At 43.6% G+C, this 12,790-nt stretch overlaps 1 protein-coding gene across 2 annotated transcripts in view; it reads left to right on the forward strand.

Annotated features, from left to right (window-relative positions):
* The window catches only part of kat2a (K(lysine) acetyltransferase 2A), a 65,254-nt gene that overhangs the window by 12,494 nt on the left and 39,970 nt on the right, over positions 1-12,790 (forward strand). For both annotated transcript variants that reach the window (XR_015073460.1, XM_085966477.1), the window contains exons 2-5: positions 3,149-3,272; positions 5,256-5,401; positions 8,783-8,872; positions 11,492-11,673. Coding sequence is in view for 1 of the 2 variants with exons in the window: in XM_085966477.1 (XP_085822603.1) it covers positions 3,149-3,272; positions 5,256-5,401; positions 8,783-8,872; positions 11,492-11,673 (542 nt within the window). In the remaining variant the exon portion in view is untranslated. The remainder of the gene's footprint in view (positions 1-3,148; positions 3,273-5,255; positions 5,402-8,782; positions 8,873-11,491; positions 11,674-12,790) is intronic.

Raw genomic sequence — 12,790 nt, forward strand, 5'->3', positions numbered from 1 at the left:
TTACAGGCTAAATAAGCTGACGCTCATTTTATTTTAGATGAGGCTTTTTTGTGGGGGGTCAATAAAGTTCAAAATTATAACCTAAATAAAGTTTTGAAAGCCTGTTTTTATTTGTATGGAACAGTATGTCTATTTTGACGACAAAGATAATATAAGGGTCAGAGACAAAAACCATCAGTGTGCAAAAAAACTCAAAATTCCCGAAAATTCCCATGGAAAGTTTCCTCTTTTAAAAATTCCCAGAATTTTGCAACCCTACCTGGCGTTCAGCTGAAAAATAGAAACCTATGTTTATCAGAGCAGCTATGAATACTTCACTCCGTAAGCAGTAAAGAACACCCATAAATTGGTTAATTTATATCAGTTGATCCTCAGTGACTTTGGTCACAGACAAAAGTAAAAAATGTTTATTTTTTGTATTGTACTGCATATATTTCCTACTATTCCATTGTTCACCTTCCTGTACCCTGTATATAACGATATACAGGTAGACTACCCTTTATCCGAACTTCCGAAAACCGAAACCCTCTAAAAACCGAAGGTTTTTTCGTTCAGCGTAAGTCGTGCGCACGACTTACGCTGAGCAGAGGGTCAGCGTAAGTCGTGCGCACGGACCCCCGCCAGCCCCGACCCCCGCCGACCCCCCCTCCCCGCAGACCCCGACCCCCGCCGACTTACGCTGAGCGTCAGCGTAAGTCGTGCGCACGACCCCCCGCGGACCCCCGCCGACCCCGACCGTAAGTCGGCGGGGGTCGGGGTCGGCGGGGGGTTGCGCGCACGACCCCCCCCCCCCCCCGCCGGCCCCGACCCCCGCCGACCCCGACCGTAAGTCGGCGGGGGTCGGGGCCGGCGGGGGTCGGCGGGGGGTTGCGCGCACGACCCCCCGCCGACCCCCCCTTCCGAAATCCGAAATTCTCCGAAAACCTAAACACGGCTGGTCCCAAGGTTTTCGGATAAAGGATAGTCTACCGTAATATATTTTGGCCTGTAATTTGTGGTCAGCGGCAATGCTAAGGCATCACCGCTGGCCCCAAAGAAAGCTGCCCACAGAGTTCTCGCAATCTCTGGAAAGAAGTTTACCTTTCTCGACATGCAATTGATTGTAGCGCTGTGTCATGGGACTCCCTAGTGTAGTGCTGCAGTGATGTCAACAAGCTGTCTAAGCAGACAATCGCATTGAAGAATTCTCATAGACTGCAAACCAGGAAATAAAAAATGCTTTTATCCTCACTTTTTAAAATTTAGAGCACGAAATACTGTTTGGAACTTTCACATGGGGATATGGTAGAAGCTGAAATATCATGAACAAACTTTAAAAAAAAAAATAAAGTTTAAAAAAAAAAAAAAATGAATGTTTATATCATAATGGAAAAATTTGACACTCCACAAATATAAACATTATTTTTTCAGGGCCAGAACAGTAGTTCAGCAATCAATATGCTGTTAAAATCCCAGTTATACCTATTCCAACAAGGCTTAACATTTAATGGGCTATTTAACAGCGATATCAGTGCAGAAAAGCTCAAGTTTTCGTTAGTTCTACTGATTTCACAGATTACCAGCTGTGGGGAGGGGATAGGGAATGGGGGGGGGTGGGGGTGGTCCGTCCACAGCGCAACCAGTGCCAGAGCAGTGAATGACTGACTGCAACTTCAGGATTTCCACGTTTAGATGCACATACACTAAATCCTGAAGTTACGGTCAGTTTCAGAGGGGTAATGACGGCGACGCTGGCCGTTCCCTGTCATTACCCACAGCAAAATCCGGGCCATTAATACGATAGCAAAATACTGCGGATGCTGGAAATCCGAAATAACAACAGAAAACGCTGGAAAAACTCAGCAGGCCAGGCAACATCCGTGGAGAGAGAAACCGAATTAACGTTTCAGGTCGAAACCCTTCTTCAGAACTGGATATTCAAGATGAGACGAGATGGTAATAGGACAGGTAAAGAGACAAAAGATGGCTCTGGATGAAGTGTGAAATGCGCTGGCAGAGTGAGAGACAGCTGCCATGTGGGAGAGAGAAAAAGGAAAAGGCACAAACCAAAGGTGTGGATAAAAAATATATTAAAATATAATGGGGGCCGAGGTTATGATCTGAAATTGTTGAACTCCTCAGCGTAAGCTCGAGGAGCAGCACCTCATCTTCCGATTAGGCACTTTACAGCCTTCCGGACTCCATATCGAGTTCAACAATTTCAGATCATAGCCTCGGCCCCTATTATATTTTTATATATTTTTTATCCACACCTTTGGTTTGTGCCTTTTCCTTTTTTTCTCTCCCACATGGCAGCTGTCTCTCACTCTGCCAGCGCATTTCACACTTCATCTAGCGCCATCTTTTGTCTCTTTACCTGCCCTATTACCATCTCGTCTCGTCTTGAATATCCAATTCTGAAGAAGGGTTTCGACCTGAAACGTTAACTCTGTTTCTCTCTCCACGGATGTTGCCTGGCCTGCTGAGTTTTTCCAGCGTTTCCTGTTGTTATTCCGGGCCATTAATGTTTGATGTATAATGCACACTTTCTTTAAGTATTGCACTTCATTTAACACTTTCCTGGTCACACATACCGCCTCATGCTCGTCTGACTCAAGAGCATTGTCATGGGAGATCTCCGAATATATATGTAGAAAACAATAAATGGTAAGAAAATGATAAACTTTCCCTTTCCAATTTATAATTTGTTTCTAACCCTGTTAACATATTTTTGAGGAATTTTTTTTAATGGCCCAAAAAAATCAATTGAACTTGCTCCATGATGTCACTTCGTTATATTCATTCCATGTTAGTCATGTTGTTACCAGGGACCAATGGCGGATGCAATGTTTCAGTCACACTTTTCCCCACAAACCTATTGCATTGCTCAAAACCAGTGAGCAGTGTTTACCATGGAAACTATCCCCTGGTTACCAGGGAAGTAACGAGTGATGAATTAATAAATTGACATTGGATAAAACCGCTTTCTTCGCCCTTCCCCTCTGCCCCCATGTCAAAATGTATGGAGGTAATAAATATTAATATTATTTAAATAATACCTGCATTTATTTATTTTTATAAAAAGACCCCCTATTGAGCAAGATCTATATGATTTGTGCCGCTATTGTGGCCGTTGTTTTAGGTATTAATATATATAATTTCTCTCTAGGCTAATGAGACCTGTAAATGCAATGGCTGGAAAAATCCCAACCCTCCTACAGCCCCAAGGATGGATATTCAGCAGCCAGCTGCCAGCCTGAGTGAGCCCTGTCGCAGTTGTGGACACACATTGGGTAACTATGACATTTTACTGTGATGCTCAAGATTGCTGCGGGAACTGGATGGTTCAGCAAATTAGCATGCATCCCACTTATTTCTGGGACCAGGGTTTGGCTTCAGCCCACCGTGATGGGATGAAAGCCGCCTCTCTTTCAGATGTAAGTGCAATGAGCTTGCGTCAACTGAATCTAGTTAATAGCTTGCAAGGGTCCACCGTGCATAACTGTCCAATATTCAGTACAATTAGCACTAAATTATTAGCCTCCCTCATAGAGGTAAACAAGGGTGGCTGTGGTGGAAGGTGGAAATGGGGGGAGGAGAGTCCTCTTACAAGGCGGACTTTTGCTATAGAATGAGGTCCATGCAGTGATTTTCCCAATGTGGTGAGTTACCCACCTTGCTGGTGCAAACTGGATGCTAGAGGCTTTCCCCACAGGGAGAGAGTGCGAACAGTAGAATATGTGCTTTGTAGCCTTATTATTGGCCAGTTGTAGATTAGCATTCTCAGGGTTTTGAGGAGATTATCTGCTTTGTTCTGTCAAATAAGGAGTGATTTTGGATGTGCCCATCTTTCCCAGAACTCCTTGTTGAAATCCCTCCAATCAGGCTTCCGCCCCTGCCACAGTACCGAAACTGCTCTTACCAAGGTCACAAATTACATCCTAATTGCGACAAAAGTAATCTATCCCTTCTTGTCCTTCTGGACCTGTCTGCAGCCTTTGACATGGTTGACCACAAAATTCTGCCCCAATGCCTCTACACTGTCGTCCAGCTGGATGGGACTGCACTCCCGTGGTTTCATTTCTATCTCTCCAGCTGTAACCATAGAATCACCTGCAATGGCTTCTCTTCCCGATCCTGCACTATCACCTCTGGTGTCCCCAAAGGATCTATCCTTGGCCCCCTCCTATTTCTCATCTACATGCTGCCCCTCGGCGAAATCATCCAGCAACTCGACATCAGTTTTCACATGTACGCTGATGATACCCAGCTCTACCTCTCCTCCACCTCTCTCAAACCCTTCACCGCCTCTATACCATCAGACTGCATGTCCGACATCCAGCACTGGATGAGTAGAAATTTCCTCCAGTTAAATATCAGGAAGACCGAAGCCATTGTCTTCGGTTCACGCCACAAACTCCGTTCCCTTTCCACTGATTTGATCTCTCTCCCTGGCAACTGTCTAAGGCTGACCAAGTCTGTTTGCAACCTTGGTGTCATATTTGATCACGAATTGAGCTTCCTACCTCATATCCATTCTATCACTAAGACTGCCCATTTCCACTTTCATAATGTCGTCCGTCTCCGCCCTTACTTCAACTTATCTGATGCCGAAACCCTCATCCATGCCTTTATCACCTCTAGACTTGACTATTCCAACGCACTCCTGGCCAGCCTCCCTAGTTCTGCCCTCCATGAACTTGAGGTCATCCAAAACTCAGCCGCCCATGTGCTAACTCGCACCAAGTCCTGCTCACTGATCTCCCCTGTGCTTGCTGACCTACATTGGCTCTCAACTAAGCAATGCCTCGATTTAAAAATTCTCATCCTTGTTTTCAATTCCCTCTATGACCTCGCCCCTCCTTATCTTTTTATCTCCTCCAGCCCTATAACCCCCCCTGGGTCTTTTCAAAATCCCCGTTATTTAAATTCTCCGCCATTGGCGGCCGTGCCTTCAGCTGCCTAGGACCTAAGCTCTGGAATTCCCTCCCTAAACCTCTCCGCCTCTCTTTCATCCTTTAAGACTCTTCAAAAAAACCTATCTCTTTGGTCATCTGTGCTAATATCTCCTTATGTGGCTTGGTGTCATTTTGTGTGATAATTCTCCTGTGAAGGGCTTTGAGACATTTTACTACGGTAAAGGTGCTTGTATAAATGCAGGTGGTTGTTGTAGAAATAAGATCTTGCTTTAAAATAACCTGAGTAGAGAACTAAACAAATGACTTTTTAACTGTATTGCTCACATTTGTAATGTTTTTGTTATGTTTGACCATTAGCGGACCATGTTTCTCACTTGGATAATGTGTCGGAAGATGAGATTAACAGGCTGCTTGGGATGGTGGTGGATGTGGAGAATCTGTTCATGTCAGTTCACAAAGAGGAGGACACTGACACAAAACAAGTCTATTTCTATCTTTTCAAGGTAAGTCTAAATGGGGAAAATAGTCTCTAGCTCATCTAACTTGTACAATCTAGGAAATTGGAGCAATAGTTTTGTATTTCCTGTGTTATCTGGAGCAAATATTTGCTAAGCATTGATTGGTTAAGTCTGAGAAGCTTCCTTGACTGCAAATGCAAACTACACGTATAGGGGATGTTGCAATGGCAACGGTGCATTGCAGGGCTTGATTTAAAAATGTGAGAAACTCATAATTGATGAATTCAGGCGAATGTAAATTGTGAGGTCTTATGAGTAAAATTAGCCCATGAATATGCTGCAACAGTACATTATCTTATTGTATATCCTTTTGTTCGATGCTGGGGATGTTGGCCTGAGCGAGAACACTGACGTTGGTGCACCTATCCTGCCAATGAATTTGCAGGATCTTGTGGAGGCAGCATTGGTGGTACCTCTCCAGTGCTTTGAGGTGCCTGCTGTACATGGTCCATGTCTCTGAAGCATACAGGAGGGCGGGTATCACTACTGCTCTGTAGACCATGAGCTTGGTGCCCGATACGAGACTCCCAAAACAAGCGCTCTACTCGGAGCTCCGACACGGCAAGAGAGCCCCAGGTGGGCAGAGGAAACGCTTCAAGGACACCCTTAAAGCCTCCCTGAAAAAGTGCAACATCCCCACCAACACCTGGGAATCCCTGGCCCAAGACTGCACAAAGTGGAGGAGAAGCATCCAGGAAGGCGCCGAACACCTCGAGTCTCTTCGCCGGGAGCAAGCGGAAACCAAGTGCAAACAATGGAAGGAGCGCACGTCAGCCCAAGCACTCCACCCACTCGCCCCTTCAACCACCATCTGCCCCACCTGTGACAGAGACTGTAGGTCCCGCATTGGACTCATCAGTCACCTGAGAACTCAGTTTTAGTGTGGAAGCAAGTCATTCTCGGTTCTGAGGGACTGCCTAAGAAGAAGTTATCCCTTTGTTACATGAAAAATATTCGTAAACAGTTTTGAAAATATAAATTGTGAAATATTGAATTGGTTTCGTGTGAGCATTGCTTTTTGTAACTATTTTAGTTGTAAGATTTCAGGAAAAAAGAAAGAAAGAACTCGTATTTATATGTAGCGCCTTTCATGACCTCAGGTTGTCTGAAGGTGCTTCAAAGTTTTTGAAGTATAGTCACTGTTGTAATGTAGGGAAAATGGAGCAGCCAATTTTCACACAGCAAGGTTCCACAAACCGCAGTGAGATAAATGACCAGATAAGTGATGTTGGATCGGGGATAAATGTTGACCAGGGCACAAGGTGAACTGCCATGCTCCTCTTCAAATAGTGCCATGGGATTTTTTACATAGACTTGAGAGGGCAGATGGGGCCTTGGTTTAACGTCTCATTCGAAAGACGGTACCTCCGACAATGCAGCACTCCCTCAGTACTCCCTGAAGTATCTGCCTAGATAATGTGCTCAAGTTTCGGGAGTGGAGCTTGAACCCACAACCTTTTAACTCAGATGAGAGTGCTATTACTGAGCCATGGCATCAGATAAGTGTAAAGTCATGGGATTAGATAGAAGAATCGAGAATGTAAAGTACATAATAAATGTTAATGTGTTTGAGGTAACAGCAGATCTAGGGGTTGGTGGATAGTTTGCTAAAATTCTCAGTTCACTGTTCGCAGGTGGCCTAGAAAGCAAATAGTGTGTAGCTAGGGGTGTGACATAAGACAAAGGAGGTGATGTTAGAAATTATATCTGGACTTAGTGAGAGTATGTTCAGTTTTTGTCCCCGCCTTAGAATAGAGTTACTGGTGGGAGTTCAGAGCAGTTAGTAAGCTGGCTTCTGGATTTAGAGGGGTGAGCCAGACTTTACTCTCTAGAGAAGTACAGGACGAGGAGAGTTTGATAGAGGTTTTCAAAATTTTCACAGCAAATGCAAATTTGGATTCGGAAGTTCTGTCGGGCACAGGATTTGAGGACTGGAGATACAGACTGCGATTTTGTTATCGGGTTGGGTGCGGGACAGCTGGTTTCCGGCTTCCAGTCCCGCCCCAGCTGCATTCCGCGCCACAGACGTGATTTGACCTTGTTAAGCCCGCCCTGCGGGCTTGCTGGCCAATTAACAGGAAACTGGCCTGATGATGTCAGATGATGTCATTTGATGACACGTCATCTACCGGCTTCCTTAAAGGGACCACGCACAATTTTATTTTGACAGTTGATTTCTCGGTGTTTGACAGCATTGAGGTGCTGAAAACACTGACCATCACTGCACAAAGGTGACCTCTTGCACCAAGGCTCTCCAACGACTCCCTCCATAGGCTGGAATAGATGGCAGCTGCAGGTGAGGTGACAGAAGTGATCTGTCACTGGTGAGAGAGGTTCTCCCAATGAGTTGGCACTGGACATATAGTTGGATTTAAAAACTTGTAAGCTAAAGAAATTTGTAAATGTTTTAAAAATGCAGTACCCAACATTTTCTTTGCTCTTAAACTTACCATGTGCAACATTGGATCCTTCACACCACTTCTGCAGCTGCCATCATTCCACAAACATTACACCAGACTCGCAACACACCACACTTACCTAGCGTGGTGTCTGGACATCGGGAAACCCGACCCAGAAGCAGGAAAATCCAAAAACAGGCTGAAAACTACTGGCATGTACCGTAATTGCCTTTAATCAGCTTCCCGCTGCTAGGTGTCGGGTCCATTCGCAAATCGGGGACCCAACACTTGGGAAAGCTGTTTGGAGGCAGGTTGACGGCGGATTCGGAACCCGCCGTCAATCAAATCGAATTTAACCTCTGACCTGCCTCCAAACCCGCCCTCTCAGCGCCGGCAAAATCGCGGCCAAAGTTTAAAGTTATGGGTGTCGGAATAAAATAAATGTTTGCAATTTTCTTTGGAAGAGGGTGATAGATTTGTGGAATGGATCATCAGTCAAGGTGACCAAGTATAAAACCTGGTCAAGTATTAAAAAAAATACCTGGATGAATTCCTATTGGTAATAGGACTATTAGTTCCAGAATCTCTCAAAGGAATCTGATGGAAGGTTTGGAAGGGTAGGCTAGATGGATCAAAGATCTGCTCAAAACATTACTCAGTTGGTATTTGGTTTTTATATGTTACTGTAACTTTGAGAAATGTGCAATTTGTATGTTGACTGAGATAATTGGAGCAGACTTGTAAGCAACATGCTATAACATTAAAGCTCTCCTATCAAGCTGGATTCATTGAAGAGAACAAGCATTTTTATAAAGTTGTGCAATGTTTACCAAACTGCAAAATAAACTCAAAAATTTCAATACAACATACACTTTGAAGCTGCAGGTACTTAAATTGCATCCCATTTGTACTGTACTTCTGCACATTATAATGAGGCAAGTAGCTGACTTTATTTCCTTCCTGTTAGCTTTTACGGAAATGTATCTTGCAAATGGCACGCCCTGTGGTGGAAGGAAAGTTGGGAAGCCCTCCATTTGAAAAACCAAGCATTGAGCAGGTGAGGTTTTAACACAGGAAGTTTGAGTGAGATTGTAGTTTTGACTGGATTATGAATGACGGAGAAGAAAATTCCACCCATAATATTCAACATTTTAAACATAAAACATGCATGTCTAGTGGGGATGAAAATAGTTCTTTTATCAAAAAGAAGCAACAATACATACTTGTGACTAAAATGTAGAATTATGGTTATGACGCAGTAATGATCTGAAAGTGGGCAGCTTCTGACATTGGAGGTTAAAATATCAGTGAGCAGAAAGTTCACCTTGGTCTTCCTTTGTATTCTTTGGATGGAGGAAAAGCATTACTACATTTTTACATTGCTTTGTTCCATAACTAAATGTATTGATGCGCTTACATTTCAAGTCAGCAAAGGTAGTGTAATTTGCAGAAATTACTCAATATTTTACAAAATGATTTCTAGGTGTTCTCACCTCCTTGATGTTGAAACTAATGGTGAGCATAGACTTTCCTGAACAGCACTGGACTCCCAACTGGGTGATCTAAGCCGGAATCTCATTCTGACCTGCCATTAGCACTTGGGCGCCCTCACTCAAACAATGAATTTGTCCCTCTTGGCCAATTTTCTTTTTTCAAAATTGAGAAACGCGGTGAGGGTCCAAAGTCTATTGTGCAGGACACTACCAAGATTGAAAAGAATATAAGAAAAGCCGAGGTAAATCAGGCTGTAATGATTGGATAATGGCAAGCTTGGGTTTTAAAAGTCTGAACATTCTAAAAGGAAGTTAAAACTGAGGGAGGTGAGGAGTTCCACAGTTTGAAGGCCCTGAAAAAGAATGTGTCGGATTGGGTGACAGATTCATGTCACTCATTGCACAGTCATTCATGTCGAAATGACTTATGAAGTAATACTGGGTGGCCTGCTGGTGGCGCTGTCCAGGGAGAGTGTAAATACTCGGGCACGGGCCCAGCTTGTGCAGGACATTCTTTAACAGGAACTAGTGAAGGACACAACTAGATCTCCATGTTGAAAATCAGTTGATTAAAGCTTTGTTTAACGCTTAGACCAAGTGCCGAGTAGTTTTTCTTATGTCAATGAGTCTTGATTTAAACATTGAGAAAGTAGGGAGGAGGAAGAGCATCTAAATATGTTTGGAGTAAAGAACGAATAAGAGAGGAAAGTTAAGAGGAGCACCAGTAAAATAGAGAAAGAAAAGAAAGGTTGCAACATGGGAGAGACAGAGGTTGGAGACTAGGTCAAAGATGGATTACATAACAAGCAACCATTTTCTTGTAACTATGCACGAGTATGCGAGAAGTGCTAGAAGAGCCTCCTCAGATATGGGAGGCATAGTCAAGTCTTGAACAGACCAAGATTTTATAAAGAAATTGCATTTATATAGTAATTTTCATGAGCTCAGGATGTCCCAAAGTATTTCACAGCCATTGAAGCACTTTTAAAAATATAGTCACTGTTGTAATGCAGGCAACATGGCAGCCAATTTGCAAGGCCCCACAATCAGCAATGAGGTAAATGACCAGATGATCTGTTTTTGGTGTTGGTTAAGGGATCAATGTTGGCTCGGACACCAGAAGAACTCCCCATCTCTTTGGATATTACCTTTGGATCTTTGCCCAGCTGAGAGGGCAGACTAGGCGTTGGTTTAATGCCTCATCCAAAGGTCGTCCGCTCCAAATGTGCAGCACTCCTGCAGTACTGCGCTGAAATGTCAGCCTAGATTACGTGCTCCAGTCTCTGGAATGGGGCTTGTACCCACAACCTTCTGACTTTGGTGAGAGTGCTGCGTCTGAGCCAAGGTTGACACCTTTATAAAGAATTAAGAGTCGTTGATGTGAAAAGAAGTGGCATGGAAAGAAAACTGAGTTTCATGGCGATTCTACTTGGATGAAGGAGATAGTGGTGGCAACTATAACTTGTTGAAATTCGTATTAGTGGGGCGGTTGATTTACTGACCCATTAACGCCAACACTCTGCCTGCTGCCATTCTTATAGGGTCCTTCTGATGGGTGGTTGAAGCACCTGCCTGTTTAAAAGGCAAATCGGAGTCTTATGATATAAATAAGACCCAACTGACATTTTAGCATCGAACTGGTTGGAGTGTATGTCGTGCACGCTCCAACCACCTTTACTGGTGATACAGGTAAGAGGCTCCATAAAAGTAGGTTTTGAATTTTTTTTTTAGTGTGATCCACCAGGCCCCAGATAAATAATTTGGGCTGTGTCCGCCCTGGGCTCCCGACAGCACCACCCCCCCCCCCCCCCCCAAACAGTCTTGCCTTGTTGCTGGACAGGCAGCCTCAGGGCCCTCCGATGTTGCACCAGCCTGAATTGGGAGGCCCGTTTGAGATGGGCAGCTCAGTGGTTGTATTTAAATGAATCCTGAGCCTCAAAATGGCTCCAGCCTTTTTGTTGGCGCCTGGCTCTTTCAACCAGTCGGCAGCCCAAAGGTTAAAATCTGTCCCAATGAGGCCTAGAGTGTCGATAGATGAAGGACTAAGAGTGGAAACATCAAAGGTAAGATGTCATAGGGAACAAAGGAATACTACCTTTGGGGGAAGACAATAGCAATAAGTCTTGGATGTAAATGTGTGCTGATTCATTGGATTTAAACCTTTGATATTCTGTTTCTACCAGGGAATTTTTAATTTTGTTCAGTACAAATTCAGCCACATTCCTGCCAAGGAAAAGCAAACCATGTATGAACTTTCCAAAATGTTCCTGCTCTGTTTGAACTACTGGAAACTGGAAACTCCATCTCAGTTCCGGCAGAGATCCCAGAACGAAGATGTTGATGCATACAAAGTTAATTATACCAGGTATTTGGGAGCGTCATAAGTACGTCTATGAGGAAATGTTCAGTTACTCTTTTTAAAAAAGTTTTTGCTCATTTAAGATGAGGAATATTGATGTGAGGACAAGAAACTGTTGGTGAAAGTAGCAAGTCCTCGCAGGCCAGACATGGAGTAACATTCTCTTTACTTTGCCCAGCAATATGCCTCAGTCCCACTTTCAGAAGAGCATTCTATTGCACCATTGTGACACTTCCAGTTTCTGCAGTATTTATTGTAATAACCTTTGAGTTAGTTTGTCAAATAGTGGGCATTCTTGTGCTTTGGCCCCGCATGCTGTCAGAAATTGATTGAGACTGCCACAACTCATTTCATGTAGGACTGTTAGAACGGGATGGTCTAAACCCCAAAGGGGAAAGGACAATGTGCAAATTGACTGCACGACTTTGTCGCCTGAGGCATAGTATTTTAGTTCTCTTTGATTCAAAGGCTTCTTTGTGGAGTCTGGGAGTGTCTTAGTTTGGTAAGCATGTTCAATATGAACCTGATCTGAGGTCTGTCTGAGAAGAGGGAGGAAGGAAACTATTGAATGTGGCTTCTGGGGCAGTGTTAAGTTTGTTATAGTTCTTGTTTCCACATGTTAATTGGGAGCTGTTGTTTTATTTTATAATCTTTTCCTGCTGAATATTGTCTTATTTACTTAACACGATAAAACTTCACAAGGACTGGATGGGAGTAGTTTCCATCCTTTTTTATAAACAAATGCTATTGCTCCTTTGCTATCAACAGTGCTACCTCTGATCTGTGTGAAATCAGTTACTGTGTAAGAGGGAGGCTCTTGCCTTTTTGTATAAGTGTGGTTTTAGCTTTTAACACATTTATTTTCTTAACTTTTTTTGTGAATTTTGAGCTGATTAAGGTGAGGAGTGTTAGGGCGAGGGAATGGAACATGCTCCATAAGCATTCCCAAGCCATGTATAGCAGTTGGATGCAAAATGTAAAGCCCTTTCTATTCTGCCCCAGTAATATATCTCGGCACCAATCCCTTACTGCACAGTGTGGTCTTTTTTCATTTCCCACTTCACTATTTTTATGTACAGTTACATAATTCCTCATTTTTGTTGGCAGTTCAAGTGTAATCCAT

This window comes from Somniosus microcephalus, chromosome 24, assembly GCF_052327205.1.
Source record: "Somniosus microcephalus isolate GS21.2 chromosome 24, FLI_Smic_1.0, whole genome shotgun sequence".
Lineage (NCBI taxonomy): Eukaryota > Metazoa > Chordata > Chondrichthyes > Squaliformes > Somniosidae > Somniosus > Somniosus microcephalus.